The sequence below is a fragment of the Mixophyes fleayi genome, chromosome 3 (genome assembly GCF_038048845.1).
Source record: "Mixophyes fleayi isolate aMixFle1 chromosome 3, aMixFle1.hap1, whole genome shotgun sequence".
Lineage (NCBI taxonomy): Eukaryota > Metazoa > Chordata > Amphibia > Anura > Limnodynastidae > Mixophyes > Mixophyes fleayi.
Genome location: NC_134404.1, coordinates 280,026,907 through 280,054,397, shown reverse-complemented (window position 1 = coordinate 280,054,397; position 27,491 = coordinate 280,026,907). Strand labels below are relative to the sequence as shown.

Below are 27,491 nucleotides of genomic sequence, written 5' to 3'. Positions count from 1 at the left end.
TTTGCACACCTATACTTTGCAATTATATCCCACTGTTCCCTGCTAAAAAGTTCAAGGTCCATGGAATTGTGAGGGTATCTCCTACATACAGGCGCAGGGGCGCACGCAGGAGGGGTTTCTGGAGACCCAGAAACCCCTCCCCTCCATTAAAGAAGTGCCCTTAATAGCGGCACTGTACTATACAGCAGCCGCGGCGCTGTCAAAGAAGCGTCTGCGGCGGTGCTGTATTGTATACAGCAGGCAGCGCTCTCGCTTTTTTTTTTTTTTCGGTGGAGGGGAGGTGAGTTATAAGCACTATTCAAAAAGTATTGTGTGGAGTTTAGAGAAAAATTTTGGCAATTTGTCCTATGAAGCTTATAGACAAAAGAGTTTATCAACATTACAAGTTTTAGGAATATCTGTGTGCCACAGCTGAATAAACTGTTGGTGAAGTTCACAATTAATGTGGAACAAAAACGACTTTTGAAATTTTGAACACACACATTTTATTTAAAAAAACAAGAATCACATTTTATTTTAAAATAACAAAAGCTCACATTAAAAATGTATTTTATACCTTTTAGGTATTTTTTAAATGATACTTTTCTATAAACCATTGCTAAAGGGTTAAAATTGATTTGCCTCAATTTGAACTATTGGCAAATATTGTCCATTGAACAAACTGTTGGAATCTTGGTCATCTCTACTAGGCAGTTGTGGAAGAAGCTCAATGAGTTAGGTGGAAGTTGCTGGTCAGGCCAGAGGTGGTAGACCAGAAGAGAAACCACTAACTAAGATTGAATAGCCCCATGATATTGCCAATTGATAAACTGTGATATAACAGGGACGAACAATACTAGATTTTGGTTTTCAAATTACTATATGAAATGTGTGCCTAAGCTTTCAGTGTGATGTTATATGAGTACTTTAGTGAATTCAATTCAAAAGACAGCAAAATGTAATCCTCCAAAAGTATAAGAGCGAATCCAGTTACAATAGGAATAAGTGATATATTTATAAATCTAGAAGAGAAATAAGAAATACAACTTAAAATGACATGTTCCAGCACAGTATGCCATTATTCTACTTCCATTAGTGTCTTTTAGTGTCTTATCCATGTTTTCTATCTATACAAGACACAAAGCTGTAAATGTAAATTCTGAGTGAAATCATAATAATGTCTAAAAGATGATAAAAATATAAAAATCACACCATCACAGTCAAATGATTTTTTTGTTAATGTGCTGCTTAAATGGAAAAAACACTCCTCAGTGCTGAATGGATTTAATAGATGAGATGCAAAATAAAAGCATTGTGTGTGTGCTTGGCTGTGGAATGATGCATTAGCTAAATTTTTTCCCATATAGCTCAAGTGCAGTGCTGATATTGAAAAGCATAATAACCTTTAAAGTGCACAGATGAATAAAAGCTATGAATATTGCAGGCCTCTCTCCACTTTCTCTTAGGCAATAGTTTAGGAAATTTGATATGTAGCAAGAAAGACAGGGCTTTCTTATTTAGTTATGAGGTTTTGCGTGCCAATTTCGGATCTCAAAATGAGGCATAACGTCATTTGTGGGAAAATATTGATGCAAAGTTTGTAGTTTTTCGCAAATATCCTATATATATATAGCCATCCTTCATTTTTGTGCCATTTTAGAACAGCCAGTGTGTAGGGAGGATGTTGGCTACAGTGCTCTGCTTTTAAAGTAGCATTCAGGGTGAAAGAGGGACATAGAAAGCAATAGAATTGTGTATCAAAAACAAAGTAGATTAGAAATCTATAAATGAGACCAACCACCTGCAGCAGAATGCTCTATAACAAGGCCACCCCACAGCATTCACCAAGAACAACAAAAGTAACCAACTATAGTGCAAATCTTTGCTAGTTAAAAACTATACAATCACTTCAAATAAATAAATAAATAAATGGAAAAATAAAAATATTAGTGTCACACAATGTGCAACATAATAAATAGTCTTTTTATAGTGATGTGATCAATCTTATTATTGGGACTGCGATGTTTATTCTTCTTTATTTCTCCCGTTTTACCTTGTAAAAAAAATGAAATAAAATATAAAACATAGAGTAACCTATATATGCACTGCACATAGATCACAATGTGACTAAGAAATAACTTTAACACCAGAAGGTCACCCTCTCTTAAACATCTAACATGGGGGTCAGCGCACATCTCTAATTTTTACCATCTAATGTACACTAAAGGGTATATTTACAAAAAGGTTTTATTTACAGTGTTTTCAATATAATTATGTGTTCATATTTGTTTACACAATGTTTTGATCCTAAGCAAACTTCCATTGCTGTCCTCTGTAGCTCTTTGTGACAAATGCTCATCTGTATAGATTCATTAAGCTGAAAATACATGTTTGGGGAAGTTCAACAAGCCTATTGTTAGTCATTTTATGAATGGCAAGTTTAAGAGATATATTGTCTATGATACACACCTCAAATATTTTTGTCTCTGACACCACCAGTAGCAATCACAAAAAGTACAGGAAATAATTTTCCCTGCACCGCCATGCATCCTTATCCCTCAACTTTGCTGCTCTCTAATACACACAATAAAAATATCGGCATGACAGGTCACACTGCTCAATTAAACACAGTTTCAGTGCTTTTACCACAGCTGTCAAGCAGACAGTAATGCCAGCCAGTTGGTCTGTGAATAAGTGTGCCATAAATGTGTGTCCAAAAGCCTAAAATTATAGAGCGGAAAAAAACAGTGAGAAATGTATGTTGATTTAAGGATCCCGGACCATGGAAACACCTGATTCAGAATACTGTTTGAGATCTAGATAAATGTTAATGATTGGATTAACCAGACTTTGAGAGATTTACGCAACTTTACTTGTGTTTTTTCTAAGTGAATTACATAATTGTTGTTTGTATATTTCCTCGTTACCTACTCATTTAGGGCCTCATTTAGAGTTGGACACAATTTATACTGAAATCTTAAATGTAAATTGCATCCCGTGCTTTACACAGTATTTAGAGTGGTATGGTTCTTTAGATCCGTGTGACTTAGAATTAGAGATGGGCGGTCTTGGTTCCCCGAGAACCGGACCCACCCGAACTTAGGCTATCCGAGTACCGAGCTGTGCAGGCTCTGTACTCTCCCGCCTGCTTGGAATCCAAATCGAGGCCGAACGTCATTGTGACGTCGTCGGATCTCGGGGCTCGGTTCTCGCGATACTTGAAAACTATAAATACCTGCCTCCACAGCAATCCATCGCCATTTGACAGAGGGAGAGAGCAGGGTGTAGTCACAGGCTGATTAGAGCAGGGACAGACAATACAATTCTGATTCCAATTCTGCTAACCATCGATAGAGAAGAGAGGAGGATAGAGGATTTGCATTAATATTTCTGGCTGTCAAAAGTAGTATCTGTCAGCAGATTGAAAAAATAATTTGTAGCATTACAAGTGCGTTGGGCTCAGAATGGATTCAAAGCAGTCCATCTATGTGCAGAATGAGCAACCAGGTTCTGTCACCAGTCCTGATGGTAGTGTTCCCAGTACGTCATCTGGGAAAGGCGATGTCAAACTGCACAGTCTTTTGAAATCAGTCAAAAAAACACACACCCAAAAAAAATTTACCGTGTTGAAGCGCAAAAGAAGTGTAACTGAGGAAAAGTTAAGTGCCGATAAAAAAAAATTGCCAACATGCCATTCTATACACGCAGTGGCAAAGAGAGAATGAGGCCTTCACCTTTTTCTATTAGTGGCAGATCAAAAAATGTTACTGAGCCTACAAGTGGTGCAAAACTACTGTTACGGGTCAAAGCCGAGCTGCAAGATAACAGTAAGGCATTAGAGGATAATGTTTGCTCTGAATCACAAATGACACCAATCCCTGTGGAGAGTCCATCCAACAGTGGGATGTCTAATCGTGAGCATTCTGTTAGTGTACCCATAAAGAGGGACCCTTTCAGCAGTTCTGCTGATGTGTGCCTGAACAGCCCGAGTGTAGCCGGTGATACACAAATTGAGGATGCCACTTTGGAAATAGAAGAGGATGAGGGGGAGATTTGTGTAGGCAAAGAGGGCGCTAATGAGGATGTTGATGATTATGATGCAGACAGATACCAAATTGCTTTTCTCAATTTCTATTTATATTCTAGATTATATAACGGCTGAATAGTTTTCTATTTTACTCGTAGTGGAGAGGGGATCTGATACAGACAGATACCAAACTGCCTTTGTCCATTTCTTTGTATATTCGAATTTCTAGTTCTACAGTCTATGCAGGCTGCTTTTGTTCTTTTTTACTACAAGTGGATGGAGGGGGGCTGATGTAGACAGAAACCAAACTGCCTTTGTCCATTTCTTTGTATAATCGAATTTCTAGTTCTACAGTCTATGCAGGCTTTTTCTTCCTAATTTATTAGCTTTAGAATTACCTTACTTATCCAAGAAACAGGTGGATCACTGAAATTGGTTACTCTTTGCCCAAAAAAAGTGATTTTCCAACAAAATAGCAAAACAATACCAAACAAAACCAAAACCAAAACTTGCAATGGCGGTTTTGCAAAACCAAAACCAAAACACGAAGGTAATCCAGATCCAAAACCAAAAACAAAACCAAAACACAGGGGTCAGTGAGCATCTCTACTTAGAATACTGTCATTTCAATTAAATTTTGACTACCTCACAGGTCACAATATTATTTTCATCCACTTTCAGACAAAGACTGCCGCGACCTGGCTGGATGCTAAGCGACAGAGCAACAACACAAACACACAGCTTTTCATAGCACATCTAAAAAACATTGCCACACAGCAGGTGCAAGATGGAATTGTCCTTGGGCCCTCCCACCCACACTTATGTAAGGTATTGAAAAGGATATGTACAGTTTAACAAAGCAAGCACTCCAGTGACAAGGAGTGCCACTTTTGTGGCAGAAACTCTTGGTTTGTTTGGGCCCCCACAAAATAAGCTACCAATAGATTAGCTGTCTTAAGCCCAATAGTGCTGTCAATGAACTCTACATTATTAAATCATGTCTGCTTGTGCTGCATCTTTAATCTCCTTCTCCTCTCTGGATATCTCCCTCTCATCACTGAAGAATTGTCAAACTTATGTAGACACAGGAATGGATATTACAACTGGAGTGGCATTACATCTGCTTCAGACAGACTGACACGGAACATGTGGGCAGCATGGAATCCGTCATCTTGGAATACGCTGCATTGAACAGAGATTTAAACCAATATATAGATACAGATGAAGAGACCGTACTTAAGTTATAACGTGACTCCCCCGAATGAGATCCCAGATATAAGAGAGCTTGTACACGAGAGATATAGTGCGCTTCAGAAGAATAATACAGAGGAGGCCCTGAGGCAGGACGATAAATATGTCCAGTTTAAAGAACAGCTAAGAGACCCCAGAAAGTAAATGTGTGTGTCACCATCCTCTGCAGGCAAAACATTGGAAGATGAAGCAGAGGAGATCGCCGTCACCCAGAGAACTCCTATAACACAGTTGGAGATGGTGAACCCAGTGAAATACAAAGTATGTGGTCACATGTACGAGAGAGAAGCAATTGAAAGGATGATTGAAAGCAAACTTCAGAAGGGTAAATCTGTCAGTTGTCCAAAAAATGGCTGAATCACTCTGACAGGAGTATATCAGATCTTGTTGCAGACAATGCGCCAAAAAGAGCCATTGACATTCACAGCAAATAACAAGGTCATCACGTAGCTTAGAATTGGCCCCAATTCCCAAAAAATCAATGAAAAGTGCACATTACAAACACTTTGTACAATACTGATGAAACAGCAGCAAAGTGGAATGTGTGAGGATACCACCCTTAGCTGGGATGGCAGTTACCCTCTGTGGGATTCAACTCACTTGGGTAGACCAGAATATTTCCCAAATAAGACTTTAGTGCGACAGCACAACACCACAAAACGTTCACAAGTTACAGGGTAAATGGTAGCATGTATCCTCCAGCAGCCTCTTGCAGTCAGCACTCCAAAGTAATAATCTCGGTCTCTTTCAGAGTCTTATTCTCCAGCAATATTACCACTACCGTATAGCAAAACAGTTCTGGTGTCTTCCAGCCTGGGTTACTGGCTCACACCAACCCTGTCCTGGTAGGGTTCCCTCCAGCGGCACCACAATTCCTGGCCCAGAGTCCTTTTCACTGATGTCTTGTACACCAGGATACTCCAAGCTAGAATAGCTCCTTTGACATTCTGCTCTTCCTATATTCTTCCCTGTATACACAGGAAGTAGGGTCAAATGTCTCAAACCACCTCCTCCTTACAGCAGGAACACTTTAGCTGCTAGACATACTGTCCCTGTTACCTTGATTATACAATAGAATAGCTAAACTCAATTAGCTATTTTGGCTGGATACACTAAACATGAGGTTACAATATTACGCCAGGGAATGACACTGCACGCTTACATGAAACAATAGGACTTTTGACACATTGTATCAGCATTGTATTACGCCAGCTGAATCTGTGATACATTTTGATCCAATAACATTTATATTGATACATATTGATACATTTCCCAATGCTATTTCAACCAATATATTACTGTGGAGGCACATTGCATATCATTTACAAGTTCTAACCTCATTACCTCTCCGATTACCTGTTAACCTAGCTAATTAGCATGGGCTGCCAGCTGGTTAACCCAGACATTGTTCAGATTACAAACCAAATCTCAGCTGCATCTCATATAATAGACATTTGAGACAAATGGTAATTACATTAGCTAACACAAGCAAACTTACTGATTTTGTCCTGTTATTTTCACACAGTATGGCAATATTCTTTATATTTATACTACATACAATATTGCAAGTAATAGCAAGGGAAAAATGTACCTAATAACATGAAATAATAATGCACATAATAAACCGATGCTCTGGTGTATATACTTAGACTGGGCCAAGGATTAAAAAGTACATTAAACTGTGAGAAACAGGTGATAAATACAAAGTTCTCAGTCCAGTAGCACCCTGTTTCCTCACAGAATGTTTGACTAATACATATACACATCTATTTAGACATTCATACTTACTTTACTTCTGCAAGCAAAGTTGTTCTTTGTTACTAAAACATCTAGGTAACATTGGCACACAGCGGTAGGTGAAAGTAAAAGTGGTGCAAGATGGGATTATACTTGGCCCTCCATCCTCATGGAAATTGTAGTTAATTTTGATGAACATCATCTTTTCCACATTTTAAAGAAGTAGCCTCCTACGCTGAATGCTGACAAGGTTCCCGGCTGTGCTAAAATCTCTTTCAAGTACACACTGGAGGGCGGGTCAGTGCACAGCGAGTTGGTACATGGGTCTCCAAACTCCTTTTTTCCATTTTTTCCTTCCAGTATGTAAAGGAACTGTCTGATGTGTCTATTTCTATGCGGTCATTAAAATAATCCTCCACCATCCTTTGGATGTTGATAGTAGGATCAGATGGAGTTACAGCAGAGGTGTCATTCTTTTTGGTCAATTCTTCTAGACCAGACCAGATGTCAAAATGTTGTGCTGAGTCACTTGCATCATCCCTGGGTCTCTTGGGAAAAATTTTTCCTAGCAGCAGTTGCCTGAGAAACTAAAGGAGGAGAACCCATCCTGTCACATAACACTTGAGCCATCATCTTGTTCACCAGGAGCTCCTGGCATCTTTTGAGATCTGGGTCAGTTGGAAACAAAAAAAAAGACATAGCTCTTAAACCTAGGATCAAGCACAGTCGCCAAAATGTAGTGATCCGATTTCAAGATTTTAATAAATCTTGGATCCTGGCGAAGACTTGTATGTCTACAAGTCCGACATACTTAGCATAATTGTTTTGTTTTATCTTCTACTTCAGTTTCCCAAGCTGCTTTTCCAAAAGTTTAATTAAGCAAATCACTTGGCTAAAGTTAGAAGTGTCTGAGCTCACTTCACAGGTAACTACTTTGAATGGTTTCAGCACCTTACACAACACGAAAAGTATTCTCCATTGCGCTTGATTAAACCCCCCCCCCCCCCTCCTTTCCCAATGTCATGGCTTGTGGAGTAAGTATGGATGGCTTTTCACTGTTCCTCCATCCTCAGAGGCATATACAGGGTGGAATTCCACCTTGTTACCTCCTCTTGCTTCACTTGGTGGCAGGGCAAATTAAATTGTTCTTGTAGGTGCTGCAATCTCCTACATGCTGTTGCTGAATGCAGGAAATGTGTGTTTACACTCAACACATACCATCTCCTGCATGTCCCTGTCATTTTTTTTGAAAAGCTCTGCACCACCAAGTTGATTGTGTGAGCAAATCAGGGAATGTGATGGAATTCACCCAGCTGTAATACTCTCACAATATTGGTGGCGTTATCAGAAATTACATATCCTGAAGAGAGTCCAAGCGGGATAATACATGTTGTAATAACATCTTTTAGTTTTTGTAACAGATTGTCAACTGTATGCCTCTTAGTGATGCCAGTGATACAAAGAGTAGCCTGCATCTGAGAAATGTGTTATACTTGGGTACATGTTGCTGCTGTTCCTGCTGGTGAAGGCGAATCACCAACCGAGTGGGCTGTCAGTCATTTAATCTTTAGTGTATCCAGTTCAGCTTGTCCACATATCTGTGGTTAAGTATACAGTGGGTAGAATGCCATTTTGTAGCCCAAAAATTGCATTTTTATGAACCTTCTTGTAGAGGTGAGGAATAGCTTTTCTAGTAAAATGGTGTTGTGATGGAATTTGGTAACAGGGACACAAGACCTCAATTAACTGTCTAAAACCAGCTGCATTAATAGTGAATATTGGACGTAGATTTAATACTAGCATAGTCGCCATAGCATCTGTGATCCTCTTTGCAACTGTGTGACAGCTTTCATACTTGTTTTCTCTTGCAAAGGATTGTTTAACGTCAATTGTTGTAAACTAATAGTAGTCTTCTTCTTGGTCTGCTTCTGAGACGGAGATTCCCCACCAGCAGTAGACAGCAGCAGTGGGAATAAAGTTCAAGAATTATTTTGAGGAATCCTGGATAGTGGAGGAGTCATCTAGCCTTAGCAACTTTGATACAAGACTAACGCCGATCGCTACTGATATCGATGAGGAATGTGTTGTAGGTGTACATTGCAGGTACCAGGATCTAACTAAGAGAAGGGACCTAGCTGATGCTTGACTGCTTGTTGTTAGTTTTTTAGCATAAGTTTCAGATTTTCCCAACAGCTTGCCATGAACTCGCTTCAAATGGCGTAATATGAATGAGGATCCTAGATGGTTAAGCTCCCTACCTCTACTGACTGTGGCTTTACAAACACTATAAATGGCTAGACAACTATTGTCAGGATTTGGGTAAAAATAATTCCACACCTAAGAGGTGGATTTTTTGGTCGTTTGCCATGGCATGACAATGGCATGACAATCTTGTTATCACGAGCAAGAACTGCTTCCACTGGTGCAGGACTTCATCATTATCATCATCATCATTTATTTATATAGCGCCACTAATTCCGCAGCGCTGTACAGAGAACCCATTCACATCAGTCCCTGCCCCATTGGAGCTTACAGTCTAAATTCCCTAATATAAACACACACTCACACAGACAGACAGAGAGGGACTAGGGTCAATTTCTGATAGCAGCCAATTAACCTAAGTATGTTTTTGGAGTGTGGGAGGAAACCAGAGCACCCGGAGGAAACCCACGCAAACACAGGGAGAACATACAAACTCCACACAGATAAGGCCATGGTCGGGAATTGAACTCATGACCCCAGCACTGTGAGGCAGAAGTGCTAACCACTAGGCCACTGTGCTGCCCATGAGGACTTACACAAATAACGTCATCGTCATCAACATCCTTAATAGCTCCGTTGTCAGCTACACAAATATCCCCCTCAGCCTGTTGCAATTCCAAAGTGGCATCCTCAATTTTTGTATCACCGGCTACACTTAAGCTGCTCATCCACACATCTGCAGAAATGTTGAAAGGAGGCTTCTTTATGGGTACAGTATCAGAAAGGGCAGGCTTATACCTAGCACTTGTGGGTAGACTCTCCTCATGGATTTGTGTAATTTCTGAATCTGAACATACATTTTCTTCTAATGCCTTACTATTTTCTTCCAGCTCGGCTTTTGCATGTAAAAGTATTTGTGCGCCACTTTTTGAGTCAGAATGACATGGTCTTGCTTGGTCATCACTGCCCCTACAAGAATATGCCTCAGTGACTGTTGCTAAACTAGCATTCATATAGAGAGTCAAAGACCTGATCTTTTCTTGCCACTTCATGTGTAGAATGGCATGTTGGCAATTTTAGTTTTTTCTGCAGTTAACTTTGCCTAGATTGCTGCCACCCCTCGTCTTTCTATTTTAGATATGATGCTGCCCAACTGCCCTAGAGACTGCCAAGAACCGTGCTACCCCTTCTGTGTCTCTCTGTGTAATGGCGCTGAATCTCCGTGGAGGGCGGTACTTATAGAGTCCAAAACCCGCAATATCCGACGACATAACAATGACGTTTTGCCTTGTTTTCACCTCTGAGGGCGCACGAAAGTGCCGAGCCAGCTCTAACCATAATTCATTAACACGTTTTGAAATTTAAGAACCCAAATGTTCGTTTTTTTCATATATGAACATCTCTAAATATCATTCACAATAACAATACTTTAAAAATGTAGTTTGAAATAGACTAACAAGTTATTTACTTGAATATTGTGTTTTCTGTGCTACTGAATTAGCTCATTTGTCTTTGTTCTGTTTCTGTACAATACCTTTCTATTTTGTTGTGGAACACAGAGCAGCATATTTTAATATTGAAAACATTAAATGCACCCAGCTGCTGCAAAGAAGTGTTTTGGATAAAAATGCAAAACAGAGTTGATTTTTTAAGGCAAAGGATATTTCTGTAACAGAGCATAAATAGAAAAAATATTTAATTTATTTTACATATTATCTCAATTGCACTCTGCACGGTTCAATGATTTTAGAAAGCTGGCAATGAAATCCCACATATGTCTGTTTTGCTTTCTTTTGTTTTAAATAATGCTCAGATACATTTGTTTCTGCATTTAAATTAATGTTTATTTAATGACTTCTGATTCCACATTTTATATATGCATAATGCTTCTGTGGTTTGGGAATGCTTAACCACTGTTAAAATCCAAACAGACTGAAAAAAATGGTCAACATTCTATAACATTGTTTAAACTTCCAAGACTATATTTTTTCTTGCTTAAATTATTTTACTGTATGAATAAACAGATATGTTTTCAGATTGTTTATTTTTATTGTTTGTTTTTGTTAGGCAGCTAAATTAAATTCGATAACTATCTTTGCAAAAAATGGAATGTTGAGTATGTAACATGGCATAGTAAAGTAGTTTGACAATATAACAATCATCTGATACTGACCACAAAGAATCTGCAATCAACTATTGGATAAATTATTTATAGGGTTATACTCTGAAATCATAGATAAATGAAATCATATCCGGGAAGCAGTATACTAACTTGCTGGACTTTTTGCAGCATGTTGGCAGGTAACTATTTTTACCAATTTTTTTTGTGAAGTCATAGCCTCAAAAGCGCAAAACCTCAATTTGTCATATGTTTTCCCCACTTAACCCATAAGAAGTGATGCCATATATGGATATAAAAAATAGGGGACAGATAAACCACTTGAAACTCAAATGCTACCCAACATGTTTCATGTTATAAATAAGCACATTATCAATGCCAGAATACAAAAAAAATGGATGGAATTCATCAATATTTCCTATAATTCATTAACCTTTACAAGTGGGGTTAGAGCTAAATGAACATACTATATGTTGTTTGTCTGAACTGGTTTTCTCAGCCAGCAGAAACTTGGAATTTGACCTTTCAGTCAAACCTATGGCATGAAGTCTAAGGTATATGAAATCTAACGTATTGACTTAGTATACAATATAATTTAATTTATGGGGTAATAAGTAGTTTAAAACCCTGATGTACCGTATTACACTCCTGGAGTCCCTGTATAATGGGAAAGGGATACATGTGGTTCCTCTCCAAAATACTTAAAAGATATAGTCATACACAATCAATGCACACAGGTTTTAAATAACATTTTATTTGACCAAAGAACACTCCCTTTTAGCCACCCTCATTACAAATTAAAGTTCCTTAGAAAATCTCTTTATAATTCCTTATCGTCCAAGTATTAACTGTGCTTTATCCCATGCCCAGCGGCTCAATCTTGATCTTCTCATTAACATTGATCTAATATCATTGGTGATAACTGTCAATCAATTGTTGTAACAAATACAGCAGCCCTGTCTTGTCAACAGTGTACACTACAATAACAATTGTGCTAGAGGAAGTAATGAAATCAAGGTAGGTGTGACAATTTCAACATTTTAAGTAGTTTTTTTTGGGTTCCCTTGGTCATAATATTAACAGTGTGTTTTGAACAGCTTTGAAATAGAATGTGTACAATGTTTATTGTTGTATTCATTTTTTTATAATAGTTTAATTTAAATAATGTTAAAGAATGTTTGGATAGTCTAAATGATTATAAAGTGTTAGTTGATTTCAAGTGTAATACAAAGAGCAGGCAGTGCAATATTTTTTGTTCAATGTCAATTCAAGGTCAAATACACATAAAATTGAAAAATGTATTATAGGTAAATGTCTTTGTCTTTATGAAACAGTCACCTTTATGCATATCAGTTGCCAGCTTCATATTTGCATTTCCAACAGTAAGAATTTACCAGTCCGATCCAAGCCTCTCAGTGGAATTAAGCAGTCAGTCCAATGCAGATGTACAATCAGCATTGCACAATGTATATATATAATGGAACAAAAAGAAAGTATCATGCCAAATCCTCAAAAATCGCAAAGAAAGACAGTCACAGCTGTTAGATAATTAAATGACTACAATACGGAGATATATCTCTTGCCAACACTATAAATTGTGCCAGATCTAAAAATAAGAAAAATAGATAAAAGAATGTCCAGACATTTACATTTCAATTAATATAGAAACATATGTCCATATTTCAAATATCATTATATAAAACATAAATAAACTTCAAGGCATAGTCTGTCTAAATATGAAGTAATAATGAACTTGTACTAATCACATATTCAAAACATTTTAAGTTAAATGTATTATTCTATAAATTAAAACAGATGCTGACATCTAATAGTATAGTAAATGTATTTATTCATCTAAAGTTCTGCCATTCAACAATAGACCGGATCTAATACTGTGTAATTTCAGAAATACACAAGAATACTAAACATTTAGTTATAGAAGCATTATTAAATTTCTATTGCAAATTTCTTATCTTATCTATTGCTCAATTCTATATTTTTGCATAAGCCTTAAAAGACATAGGGCCTGAGACATTAAGGAATGTAAGGCAAATAAGGAGTAAATGTTCTCCTGGACAAACCATGTTACATTGCAAGGGATACAAATTAGTTTATTATTTTGCAAATAAGTTAAACACTGGCTGTTTTTTCATCTAGGGCATAAATACTTGATAGCTTTATTTGTACACTGAAATTTAAAGTTGATCAAGGACATGTCGTATCCCAACTAATAATCTGTCCTCACATTTTAAATTTACCTCCCCCTCAAATACAACAGGGTTTTGCCCAGTTGGAAAGATACTCTTTTTTATGCTTTGCTCTCCTTAATGACTTTGGTCCATAGATATCATTACAAATATTTAATAGGCTTTCCTTTACAAAGGAATATATATATATATATATATATATATATATATATATATATATATATATATATATATATATATGTATATATATATATAGTCAGTCCTCATATGGTCAAGTTAAGGCATCTGCTTGATGCCTCCTAATGTAATGCTGTGGGGGTCACCATTATAATATAAAAAACAATGTGTTGATTGTGTAGTTATACAGTCTTTCAAATGTTATGTTTGTGCTTTAAAAAAACATTATTAAGGATATGGGTAGTGTGACCAATGTATTGCAACTCGCTATTGCATTCAATGATATAAATAACATAGGAAGATTGGCAGCTTATGCAAAGGGTATATTCAGCACAAGTCAAAACCAGTGCACATATTGCAACTCGCTATTGCATTCAATGATATAAATAACATAGGAAGATTGGCAGCTTATGCAAAAGTCAATCACATACTTCTCATGTTATTTTTTAATGATCTATGTTCAATAAAATTACAGATTTAACACCTATTATTATACCACATTTAAATCAGCCTAATCTCAAACAGCCAAGATGGATCACAAATTATTTGTGGATTGTCAATTAAAACTTTTACTTTTATTATTAAATCCAGATATGGTCTAATTCAGGCCTGTCCAACCTGCGGCCCTCCAGATGTTGTGAAACTACAAACCCCAGCATGCTTTGCCAGTAGACAACCAGTTGATATCTGGAAGGGCATGCTGGGACTTGTAGTTTCACAACACCTGGAGGGCCGCAGGTTGGACAGGCCTGGTCTAATTGGCTATATTATATTGGTTTGATGGTATGAGTCCTGATTTAGGATGTGTTCATTGCATATACTGTATGTGTATGTATAGTGTGTATATATAGAGAATATTGATTTAAGGTAAGCTGTGAATTGAAAACTAGGAAAATTAAAAAAGAAATCTTAGAATTTTGCATTAGTTACCTATCTATTTACTAATGCACCGCTGATGGTCAACATGTCAGATATATTGTATTATAGTTAATGTATACAATAGATGATCTTTATTTTATTTGCAATGCACCTAGCGCTAATAGCTTAGGCTTGTAGCATCATGGGATCCCTTTGAAAAAGCCACTACCAACACTAGTCAATGACAGGTTGGACTAGTGTCCTTATAGCAGAGAAACACGCAGCATGGGGTTCCCCTGACATTATGTCAACCAGCCCTAGTCTGTTCAGCATGGGGGTAAATTCTTTAAGGGAATGGGAACACAAACATTGTGTAGCTTTTCATCTAGAAAGAACCAGCTCTGAGCTTAAAGCACTATGGCCCTTCCCATACGCCTGGTGCGGTGGGTGTAGGTTAAAGTAATAGTTAAAAAATAGATCAAAGTGTTTTTACCTGCAAAGCTACAGGTTTCAGCAAGCCCAGGCATGCCTTAAGTTATAGGGCATGCTAGTTCTTATAGAACTACGAGTGCCAGCGTGCTCTGGCATATATTGTTGTTTTTGTTATTATTATTAATATTATTATTATTATTATTATTATTATTAACCTTTATTTATAGGACACCACATGTGGTCCACAGTGGCTTGCAAAAGGCAAACAATAAGACAGTGCCTTGCAATACAATAAACCAAAAACACTACAACTCTCAACACAAGTACTGATAGCCTGTATGGCTAATGGGTTGCAAAGGGTATATTCAGCACAAGTCAAAACCAGTGCACATAAGTGTGGTGCAACTAACAGGTTTAAAGCCACTGAAAGATGTGCAAAGACAATGGAGGAGTGGAGTCAATGGGCAGAGAGCCCATGGAGGAGGTGCACACTGTAGCTGGTGAGCAAAAGATATAGGTTTTGAGAACAGGAATAAGGCCCTGCTCACTAGAGCTTACAATCTAAAGTTAAATGGCAGACAAATGGTTGACATTGTTAGTAAGTGAAGAAATTTGCTCGATGTGGTGCACTTAGGACTCCCTTATTTTATATTTTGTATCCTCAATGCCTATTTTATTTGATTAAAAATTAATCTTTATACACTAAAATGTATTCATTATAAAACAGCGAAATATTAAGAAAAAAATATATTTGTGCAATGCGAATGAAACAAAAATAATTTTAACTCCTGTCTTTTGTTTAGCTATAATGCAGTATTCAGGCTTAATGATAAGGGAGATAAAATTATTGTTTTAGGATTTATATCTCTTTTTTTCGTAACTTAATCTCTTTTCTTACATAAAAGTTGGGTTTTAGAAGTCTAACCCTTCAACTTGGATTGTTTCTATCCATATTATTCACTCTGGATACATTTGTTTTATTCAAAGCCTCCTTGCAATATTTACAATTGTATCTTTTGGTATCCTCTGCTTAGGGCTATCTGGCTGTGGGCTGTATATCTGTTTCTACTTAGTAATAGAAAGTGATTTGCTAGTTGCTTCCTAAGCTTATTATGTGCTTGGTAGGAGCTATATTTTTCATGGAAAAGGATTTGCTAGCTGCCTTCTAGTTGCTCCACCCTAGCTCAAGGCTTAATAAATAAAGATATATAAAGTGCATCCAGTAAGAATGACAACACGCATTTTGCTGGTTAAAAATAACCTTTTATTAAGGCCATATCTAACAAAGGAGAAAATTCTCACAATTAGAATATAGGGTAAAGTAACTCTCTACAATTTGCGCAACAGAAAAAATCTTAATTCTTTCTCTAATTGTTAGTAAGTGTTATATGCATCTACATAGGGACTTACTCATACGTATTTTTCATACGCATGTGTAGTAGGGAATTGCATATTTTGCCTATAGTAGCTGTGAATTTTTGGAATTGGGTCCAAACTTGGAAGGTCTGTCTATCTTTGATAAGTCAGTATATGCCACAATTTAAAGAATCTAATTTTTCTTATATGACAAATCAAACTGGACTGTTTTAGATGCATTTCTTGCACTATCTGCAATTATATTTTGTCAGGATATTTATTTTGGCATTCCTATACATGTAAATAAATTATATTTAAATATAGAATCTTTTCTACCATCACTGAAATATCTCGCATCATTATATGTCACTAATGTCTTTTTGTATAGGGAAGAAAGAAATAAGTTTGAGGGAAGGGATGGCTGATCATAGGAGCTCTTCTAGAGGAGTTCTGAAGTCCAGCAAGAGTGAACAACCTATAGCAAATGATTTTGCAAAAGGGAAACCTTGTTTACTGGCCTGGTGCTATATGGCTAGAAATATTATTTTGCCACTATCATGAGGATGTGACCATGGTCCTAGATTAATACAACTTATTGATCATTTGCAGACAGTTGTTTTTAATCAATCTCTAAATCTACACACTTTTCTAAGTCACCGGAGTTGGGTGCCAGACGTGTTAAAAAAAAAAAATAAAAAAAAAAAATGTTAAGCCCATCAGGACAACTTCTCCTATCAGTAGCCCCACTCCTGTTTTCCCATATATTATTTAATTATACTTTAAAAACTATTAAAATAGTACTACGTAATGGTAATCCGTCTCTAAAAGGAGACATAGCCACCCTATGGAACACTGATCCTGCAAAGACGAGTTCTGAGTGCACTCGACAGACGAACTTTTGTGCATTGTATTGCGCTTGACAGAGGAACACACTGGTGTGCAATTCTTCCTTTCACTCAGATTTTTTATTTTACATAATTATCACACTAACTCTGCTTATAAGTCCTTTGTATTATGTCCATCCACATCAACCTCTGCTGTTGAAATGTGTAATTGTATGATATTGCACGATATAAAGAAACCATAGAGAACATACATCAAATCTAGAAATGTACATTAGTACACATTTGTTTAAAGCACACACACATACTTTTGTTTTAACAAAACAACTTTTTTTTATAATGAAAATTGTATACTAAGCTTTTGTAACAGAAATCACTTCAAATCATTTTTTCAAAAAGCTTTACATTTTGTTTGTTAATGTTTTTGAAAATATTTTATCAAACAATGGGCGGGTGTCAGACGCCGTCTCCGTGCTATGCCTGCTGCACAGAGACGGACGTCTGCTTCTGTGACAGAGCGCTCGGTTGCCAGGCAACCGAGCGTACTTCTGGGTCAGCGGTTGCGCGTTCTGTTGCTAGGCAACGGAACGCTTCCTAGTAACTCCGGCGGTGGTGTTTAGCGTCACCACCGCTAGTGATTGGACTGCACCTGTATAAAAGCCTCACTCTGGCACATGGAGAGTGCCAGAGTATTAGGTCTCATCCTAGCTCCAGCGTTCCTGTGTACCGTTTCCAGCGCTTCCTGTGTATTACCCGGCTTGTTACTTACTACCCCTGTTCTGTGCTCCCTGTGAACTTGACCTCGGCTTGATATTTGACTCTTCCTCCTGTGCTTCTGACCTCGACCCGGCTATCCTGACTACGGCTTTGAACTTTCCCTTGGACATCTCCTGAATTCACGGTTTGGACTGGGCCTGTACGACACCGCTTTCATCTACTGCTTCACTGATTACTCCCTTAGAGGACCGCGACCTGCGTGTTCCCGCAGCTAAGACCACACTTCCTTGCGGGGGTCCCTGGTGAAAACCAGGAACACGTTAGACTCCGCACCTCTTGGGTGAGTAGTGCAAAAATCAGTAAGCAAATACCCTAAATCTGTGACAGCGGGTGGTATGTCTTCACCATCTGGAAAAAAAAAAGAAAAAAAAACATTTTGCATTTGCAATCTTATTAAATTTAGTAAATATATCTTAACTCTATTGGTTTTGTTTGCTCACACATTTTGCAAGCTGAACAGCATTCAGAGGAAGTACATTAAGTGAAAATTTCTGCAAAGATTAATCTTATTCTGAACCCTGGAGTAGTCAGAGGACCGCATTTCGGAGGCACATGCAGATATATTTTGCCTAATGGGCCTCCTCCAATTGTGTCTCCTAGGCCCCCTCCACTTGGGGATCCTGTAGGCTCTGGGAATAGTATTGGTGGTGAGGTAAGGAAATGGAATTCTCAAGGGTTGGGAAATGCAAACTGGGGAAAGGGTAAAGTTCTTTGTCCTCCCCCTGGGCCTCCTCCCTATCCAATTGTAGCGGCATAGACATTTGGTTGAAATAAATATGACATATTTGTTGTTTCTAATAAATATCATCTCTGTCACACACTTACATAGTTACATGCAAATAATATTAGGTTTCAACTTGAAATATTCAATACCACACATGGACCATTACTCTATGATTGGTCAAATAAACACACTTCTACACCACTTTCATATGGACTTGGCCTAGGTGGTTGGTATTGATCTGATATTGATTCTGAAATATCACTATTTCAAGGCAGGCCAGATATAACAAGGTGTTGACAGCTTATCTTATCTTGAAAAAATAATGAATTGTTTAGTTATTGTGAACTTACAACTTCCACTGTCTCTCCTTAATTCTGCAAAGGAGCTGCGAATGTCACCTCTTCAAATCCCTCCAGCGCTGCTTGAGTTACACAGTAGTTCACCTGTTGCTGTATTTATGACACAGGCCAGCTTTTGCTGCTCTATATGCTGCATTTTTCTCCTCTTTACTGTAATGAGGAGATTTTCTGAGAATTTGGTCCATGGTAAGGGTAAAGGCCTTGACCTCCATCCTTGACAAGTTAGCAGCCCACATGTTTGCAAGTAAATGAGACTTTCTAAGATTTTCCTCAATGATTGGCTCTCAGGCCATATGTGGGCGTAGGCATGTCAATTTCTGATCCCTTTTATACCATATCTAAAATGGCTGATTTAATCTGACCAGTCCTTAATGGAGCATCTGTGTATTTAATCCCAATAATCACCCATAACCAGGAAATTAGGGGCTTTACACACACAACCAATTGAAGGAGAAAACACCGCTGCATACACTATATAACAGTTGGAGAGGCAATCATTGAGTCTTGTCATTTTGTAATTCAAAGCTTTGTACTTTGATTTGTACTGGTTTCTACATCTCTTGATTCCTTCAACATTATACACTCAACATTATACACTTCTGTCTTGCCTATATTTACTTCAAATGGTGAGGACAAAGACATATGTGGAACATATAGTACAGTGAATGTACAATGAAAGGCTTTTTAATTATAACTAGCTTGTTTCCTTTTTATGATACTACAGATTCTGATTCCTTCAACATTAGAAATTTCTGTCTTGCCTCTATTTGCTTCACATGGTGAGTACAAGAACATATGTGGGACACATAATACAGTGAATATACAATAAAAGGCTTTTTAATAATTACTGGCTTGTTTCCCTGTTTAGATTGTCTGATGATGGCTGAGCCTGAGCATCCTGGGTCAAGCCAACGCTCAAGATCTTCCATGCCTAGGCGGAGGCAGCCTAATTTCTCTGCCAAAGAAATTGAAGTGCTGTACTGGTGGTGGAGAGGCTGCATACTACCAACCTGCAGCTCTCCGCCCCAGCTAAACAGCGTATATGGGAAGAGATCACAGTGCAGGTTAATAAAATGGCTCCAATAAGAAGATTGGCGACTGACGTAAAAAAATGGTCAGAAATATTTGTTTGTTTTTAGTTAGAAATTATTATATTGTGCTTTGCATACCTAGTACAGTTCTTCTAAAATTTGGCAAAACATAAAAACATTGTCCAAGGTATGGCAGACCAGGATCTTTAATAAATTTAAAAACTTATACATTACCAATCCTACTTTGCAACCATTTTAAAGTCTTGTTAGACACTTCTTTCTATATGTATGTCTGCACATATATTTGGAAATTATTTTAGACAGTATACATTGCAACATCCTTAACTTTGAACATTTCACACAGGTGGCGAGACTTTAAGCGTCCCTTCAAGGAAAATTTTGAGGGACCACCGCAGACATTCAAGGGATACCGCAGTGGTTCTTTGCCATCCTTAGACCTCAGATCCCTGTAGTCCATGGCACTGGCCTACATAGATGATCAATTGGTGCAGCACATAGTCCAGATAAGCATCAGCAAGAGCACCCCCCCTAACCACACCACTGTCCACAAGAGGTAAATTTCAGATTTCAATACATGCATAAAGAACTCAAATAAGTAATGTTTTGTGGAAATAAATATAAACACACCCAACAACAATAGATATATTGAAGGTTTTTAAAAATATACACTTGCATAAAAAGATATAAAACTATCTATTAAACTGGCAGAAGTTTAATGGAACTGGACAGTATGGATAGGTGTCTGCAGTCACTAAAAGCAGCAACTACAAAGTTACTTCTGTCATGATTGTTGCAGTAGATGACTTTTAAAACTAGGAACGTGGTTTGTAAGGCTTTCTGGTCTCTTCTGAAAACTTGGGTCTTTTACTTCTTTTCCTTATTACAGTTGATTGTGCTGATGTTAAATAGCCCCATAATTTTGAGAATTGCTTGTCTGATGATTTGTCCAAAGCATTGAGAATCTGCCTCTGGGCTAGAGACTTTGTTTGATATGTGGAACTTAATCAGGTTTTCACCAACAATTATATAGAACACAGCATACCGATAATATACACTTGAATATTTAGCACTTCACAATTTGATTGCAAATAAAACTCCAAAGTCCTTTGACTGCCTAGCTAAAATTTCTTTCAAGCCAAAGATATATTTTTTTTAATATGGTACAACCACTTTAGTTATTTTTGCAAAACATGACTCCACATATACACACAGATTTCAAATTAAACGTTTTTTTTTAAAGATTGTTATGAAATCTATTAATATGATGCAAAAACGTGGATCTTATGGACTCTAATGTAGATGTTTGTCATTTTTTTTATCATCCACTTTGTTAGCTGAAATTGCAGATACACAAGACAAAGATGATGCCACCGTGGAGGACACCCCTGAGGAAGCAGGGGGCAGTGGACAGTCTTCAAACCTTCAACAATTTTATTCCCATATGTATGTCACAAAGACAGATCAAATGAACACAATAGACACTACCTTGAACCATCTCACTAACCCCGTTGCCCAGTATGTCATCAATAACTTTCCTGCCCCTATGCTACATGTTTCCCCTCCTTCCCCTATGCCACATGTTTCCCCTCCTTCCCCTATGCCACATTTCTCCCCTTCATGCCCCTATGCCACATTTCTCCCTCGGGCACCTGTAACACCAGATTACCCTCCTTATTTTCCGCAGGTTTACCTTCCTTATCCACCCCAAGTTTATCCTAATTGCCCTCTTCATGTTAACCCTCAGAGCCCCACTGCCCTCTGCTGACCCTCTGCCCTCTGCGGTCCCTCCACAACCTGATGCAGCAACTGCTCCTCCCCCACCAGTGGAATCAACAGTATGGGTGACCCATAGCCAGAAAAAATTGAACACCAGAATAAATGTTGGCCTAGGTGGCAGTCATTGGTGCAAATCAAAATAGAAGTTTGTCAGATGTATCTTTTCACATGTGGTTTTGTGTGTCACGTTTTTATCTTTTTTGTTTCACATAATACACATTTTTTAAATTAAGAGACATTATAGAATAACACACACAGAGCAATTATGTCCCATACAATATTGGGCACATACATAAGAGCTCCACCAGACCACTCAAGGCAGCGGAAACTGGCCTTTAAAAGGTGAAAAGTCCTCTCTATAACTGATCAGGTGGACATATATGTTGAATTCTATGCGACTTCTTACTTTGTGTGAGGATTTTTAATGGAAGTGAGGAGCCACAGACGGAAAGGGTATTGTCTCCTATAAAGAAAAACAAGAAGAAATAATACAAAAATGAGTAATGAATAACTAAACATAAAATTAGGAAGTCTTTAACATGATATGGCACTATTGTAAGGCTACAATGTTTGACAATACATGTACCATAATGCAAATATTGTTCATATTTAACAAAATTGCTAGACCTATCATTTAAGACTACAGTGTATAACAATGTATTTTGGAAAACACAAGGCTATTTGTAAATAATGATGTGATATAAATTGTTACCTAATAGCCACGCATCACCATGTGGCCTTGCACCTTCTTACCTCTGTTCCAATCTGTGCCACATGTCTGATTGTAGGCAGGTAACTGAGTCATGGGTGCTCATCGGCTATCTAGCAACCTGGCATGGAATCTGGAGAGATGCATCACATATACCCTGGGCATTGACCAATTGGAAATGCTTTCTACTGGAATAAATAGAAGCAATTTCAACTGATGGGACCAGGGTTACACGTGTGCCATCTACTGCCATATAATGTGCAGAAAACTATCTATTGTGGCAAACTGCCATTTATGGGCATGAGGGACCCCTCATCAAGTGGCAGATTTATGAAGTATAAAATGCACATCAGGAAAGTCCACAGCACAACTTTAAGTGCATGACTGAAGGTGGCTTGGCACATTTATGCCGCAACACCCACTGTGGTCTGGAAAGATCCAGATGCACGTAAGTGCAATATCACCAAGAGTTTGATTCGCAGTGGTATTGTAGTCTAAATGTTGCGTAAAGGCTCACTATCACTCTGCACTCTGGTAACCAACCACCTCAGCATCATACATCCCAAAGAGGCTGACACGTGGCCTGAAGACATGCTCCCTGGGCCGGGACCAGTGGCTAATTTCGGAGGGGATGATGTCTGTTGTCCTCCAAATTCCTGGATTCCTCCATACCCATGCCTAATTATATGTGAGAAAGATGGATGAAAATAAAAAATGACTTAATGCTTTTCAGATTTTGTAGCCTACTTGTACATTATATATTATAGACATACAACTAGTATGGATCTATTCATGTTTATCACAACATCTAAAAAATACTGCAAAAAAGTAAACATGTCATAAAATGTATGAAACATGAGCATTTCATAAAATTAAATATTTTGTTTTGTTAATGTATGCTAATACATTGGCATACCTAGTAAACGACAAGACATTGGCAAGCACACAACCCCAATGCAAATATATGTTACCATGTAGGAACTAGACAACACACACATAACATTTTAAAACAGACATTGGTAATGATAATTTTGCTACGTTAAAAATGTATGAAAATAATATGAAATGTAGAGAAAATTTCAAACACTTGCACATGCTCAAAGTATGCAGTGACTCTAAAATATAAAATAATGCACCTGCTAGAAATGTCCTAAAATATTCAGAAAATATTCAAATGTCTGCAAAAACACATATGTTTCACCAAATTATCTTGTATAGTGTTGTAGTGGTTGCCTCAGGTGTGCAGGTAAATAGTCAATACTCCCATTAGATGACGAGGACATATTTGGTCATCACGATCATGCGTGGGTAAGACTCAACCTTGAGCAGGTGCACACCTTACATCCAGTGGTGGGGTTCAAATAAATTAACAACCGGTTCTCTGCCCTATTGACCGTTTTAAGTATACAAAAAGATATACTGAAAGGTAGTTCAATATTTCATGCTTTTAATACTCAAATAAGAACAATAAAATAGGTACACAAAGCTACATTATGTTATAAGAAAGAGTTTTAAAATATTATTGAAAAAATATTAAATACCTGACAAAAAAACGAAAAAAATATATAATGTAGCAACAATGGAAGTTACATGGCAATGCATACATTGAATCACAATAGGAATTACATTTAAATATAAATATAAAAGAGTACAAATTCTTAAGACATTACACAGACAATAGCAAAGTAATAAACAACAAATATTATAAAAGCTACATAATCAATATCAAGAGGCAGTTATCAAGTCAGACCCAGGTGTGCGTGTATATAAAATATTTCTTATTTTATGATGCTAATATCAAGATAATAATAGTAATGAGTCATGTTATGCCACACAGTAGTACCCCCATTTCAAATTTAGCCACAGTAATGCCCCCAGTTCATATTAAGCCACAGCAATGCCCCTCATGATCACACTATGCCATGCTGCTTTTACCCCCTTCACACTGTGCCATGTTGCTATAACCCCATCACACTGTGCCATGTTGCTATAAACCCATCACACTGTGCCATGATGCTTTTACCCCCTTCACACTGTGCCATGCTGCTTCTCCCCCCTTCACACTGTGTCATGCTGCTTTAACCCTCCTTCACACTGTGCCATGCTGCTTCTCCCCCCTTCACACTGTGCATGCTGCTTTTACTTCCCCTTCACACTGTGCCATACTGCTTTTGCTCCCCCTTCACACTCTGCCATCCTGCTTTTGCTCTTTCTCGCTTCCGTTCCTTCACTTATTATTTCTATTGGCTTCTTTCTTCTCTTTTTGTCTTCTGTCTTCTTACTTGTGCTCCTCTCTGCGCCGTTCCTCACAGAATGTTGAATGTGATGACTTCATGCCCGACATTCAGTGTGGACAGAGCAGAGAAGGTAAGTGCCAAAAGCCTCGAACAGGTGAGTATTTTCTTTTTTTTTTTTACTCAACATACTCTGCTCCCCCCACCAATTGGTTTGCCGAACTCCCGTTAAAATTAGGTATTTGTTCTGGTGAACTGGTGCGTACTGGCTGAATCCCACTACTGCTTATGTCTGAAAAAATTTAAATGCATGTATCTGCCGGGGAACACCTTTGCTGTATAATGCCTATGTGCATAAACTCCTTACCCATCTGGTGTATTTAAAGCATGCGCAGTGCAATTTTGAACAAAATACGCCACGAATTGCATTAGTAAATCAGGGCCTCTATATTCACGCAGTGACCTGTGAGAAACCATATTAGCACTTGCTCACATATCTTTTATGGCGTGAACCTGAGTAAAAACAGATTAAATGACTAACCGCTCTTTGATGATAACAATATTAGTGTATAAAGTAGAAATGGCTTCATTTAACAAATAATTCTGACTAGGATTATTTGTCATTTCAGTTCTGCACAATTTACAGATTCCAAAATGAAACAGATACATCAAATATGAAATGTTTTCTTTCTAAAGCTATCATTTTTACGTGTCTATGGAAAGTGTTCTAGTATGCCTTCTGCTGTACCCTTTCTTTCTGTCTTCCATCAGTGATTGTTGATGGTTAAAACTGGGATTAGCTGGGAACTCTTTCTGTCAAATTGTTGCAATAATTACCTGATAATGATTGGAAACTTTGCTTGTCAGAATGGTCATTGAATTCAACTTCAGTCGCATACATCCTCATTACCATCATTATAGACAGCAAGACAAGATGTACAATTGACATTTAAACATTTTTTGTATGTTGATCGGGGCTATTGTTCCCAGTTTCCTTAACTGATGACCTCAACTCACCCTTTGTACACACACTGAAACACCATTATTCATATCACTCTCAAAATATTTCCAAATCATTGATTTTCGGCTTCCAATTGCGGCTTGTTTTATAAATTAGATGTTCTCATGTAACAGTGGGTGTGGACCCTTAAATTGTTGTAACACACTTAGGGATTTTTAATAAAAAGATGGCTTACCCAAATGGAGAAGCCTTATAAATGTATTTCAAGGGAGATTTATATGTGAATAAATATAGTTTCTAAAAAAATGTAAAAATACAAATTGCTGTCCACATTTAGCTACAATGTGTATTAATGATAATGTGAACAGACAACATGTTGACAAATTATGTATGCATATCATGCATTGTTGTGTTTGTAATAAGTGCAATGATTTTGATTACACCATTTTTCCATTTCTTTTTGTTAAGGTGGATCAGCGAAATACCTACTGCACTCCCTAAGGTTACAATCAATGAAGAATAATTTGAAGGAAATGACTTACTACATGAAAGATACAAATATATTTTGTTTCATTAAAAAATTTTTTTTTTCTTTCTCTAGTTAGCACGTGAATAATATAAGCATATTACTAATATTCTGCTGGGCACAGCAGCATGTTTGAATGTAGAATGATTGCAATCAAAGAAGACCAAAATACTTAGGGACATTAAAACAATATTACTTAAATTAAAAATATGTTAGACAGGTAATTAATAAAGACTTTGTGCATTTTCATCATAAAAACTTAGTTATAAAACATTAAATAAAACATTTTTGTTTATTTGGTGATTGTCTGATTACAATTTAAGTTGCAGATGCTTGTCACTTAAGTATTTTAATATTATTATATTTTATTATTGAAGAGATATATTATTAGTTTTTAACCCTTTGCCAGGAAGTTGGGAAAATGCGGTACCTATCACGAATAAGTTAAATTTTGATGCACAGCAGTTTGTACACCAGATTTACTATGAGACCTTTTTTGTTCACCCGTTATGTTTAACTATGTTTTGCTTTCAGAAAAAGTTCATCTTTTCATTCGTACCTGACCCAAATTGAATAGAATTTATTTTCTAAAATTATCATATACATATTGGGTAAATGGGCACATATAGTAAACATGACAGTGCCTGTTTTAGGCTATCAGTCCCTGGGAAAGTTCTATTCATGCAGAGGTCCCCTTTTAACCAGAGTTTTCCCTATCACACCAAAATGCTTGATCAGGACATTGAATGATAGGGACTGATGGTACATGATGAGGAATAAGAAGTATCTTTCTGTAGCTTTGAAACCTGTCACTCAGTATTGTTAGTTATAAGAACTATCAGGGCCTGATCAACCACTAGGCTGATCAGGCTGCCTGGGGGGCGCAGCGCGGCAGAATTGCAAGCTGTTTTTCTTTTTCCCTTCAAATGCCGGCGATCGGCTTCTTTCTCCTCTAATGGGGCCGTCCCTGTCCTCAAGAGGGCGGTCCCGCATGCTCCTGTACCCAATCACGCAGCTAACAGCATTCGACGCTGTTAGCTGCGCTGTCAGTGTGGCTGCAGTTTATTGCTTAGTGTGGTCATGTGAGATCTCACATCTCACGTGACCACACTAATCAAACAGAGCGCGCCCACAGTGACAGCGCAGCTAACAGCGTCGGATGCTGTTAGCTGCATGTGAAGATGAC

General features: G+C 37.6%; 1 protein-coding gene across 1 annotated transcript in view; it reads left to right on the top strand.

Annotated features, from left to right (window-relative positions):
• Nucleotides 1-26,541, top strand: part of LOC142144598 (proton-coupled folate transporter-like) — a 292,308-nt gene extending 265,767 nt beyond the window's left edge. The window contains exon 7 of the mRNA XM_075203675.1: nucleotides 26,248-26,541. Within this exon, the coding sequence (XP_075059776.1) occupies nucleotides 26,248-26,302 (55 nt within the window). The 3' untranslated portion in view covers nucleotides 26,303-26,541. The remainder of the gene's footprint in view (nucleotides 1-26,247) is intronic.
• The last annotated feature ends 950 nt before the right edge of the window (nucleotides 26,542-27,491 follow it).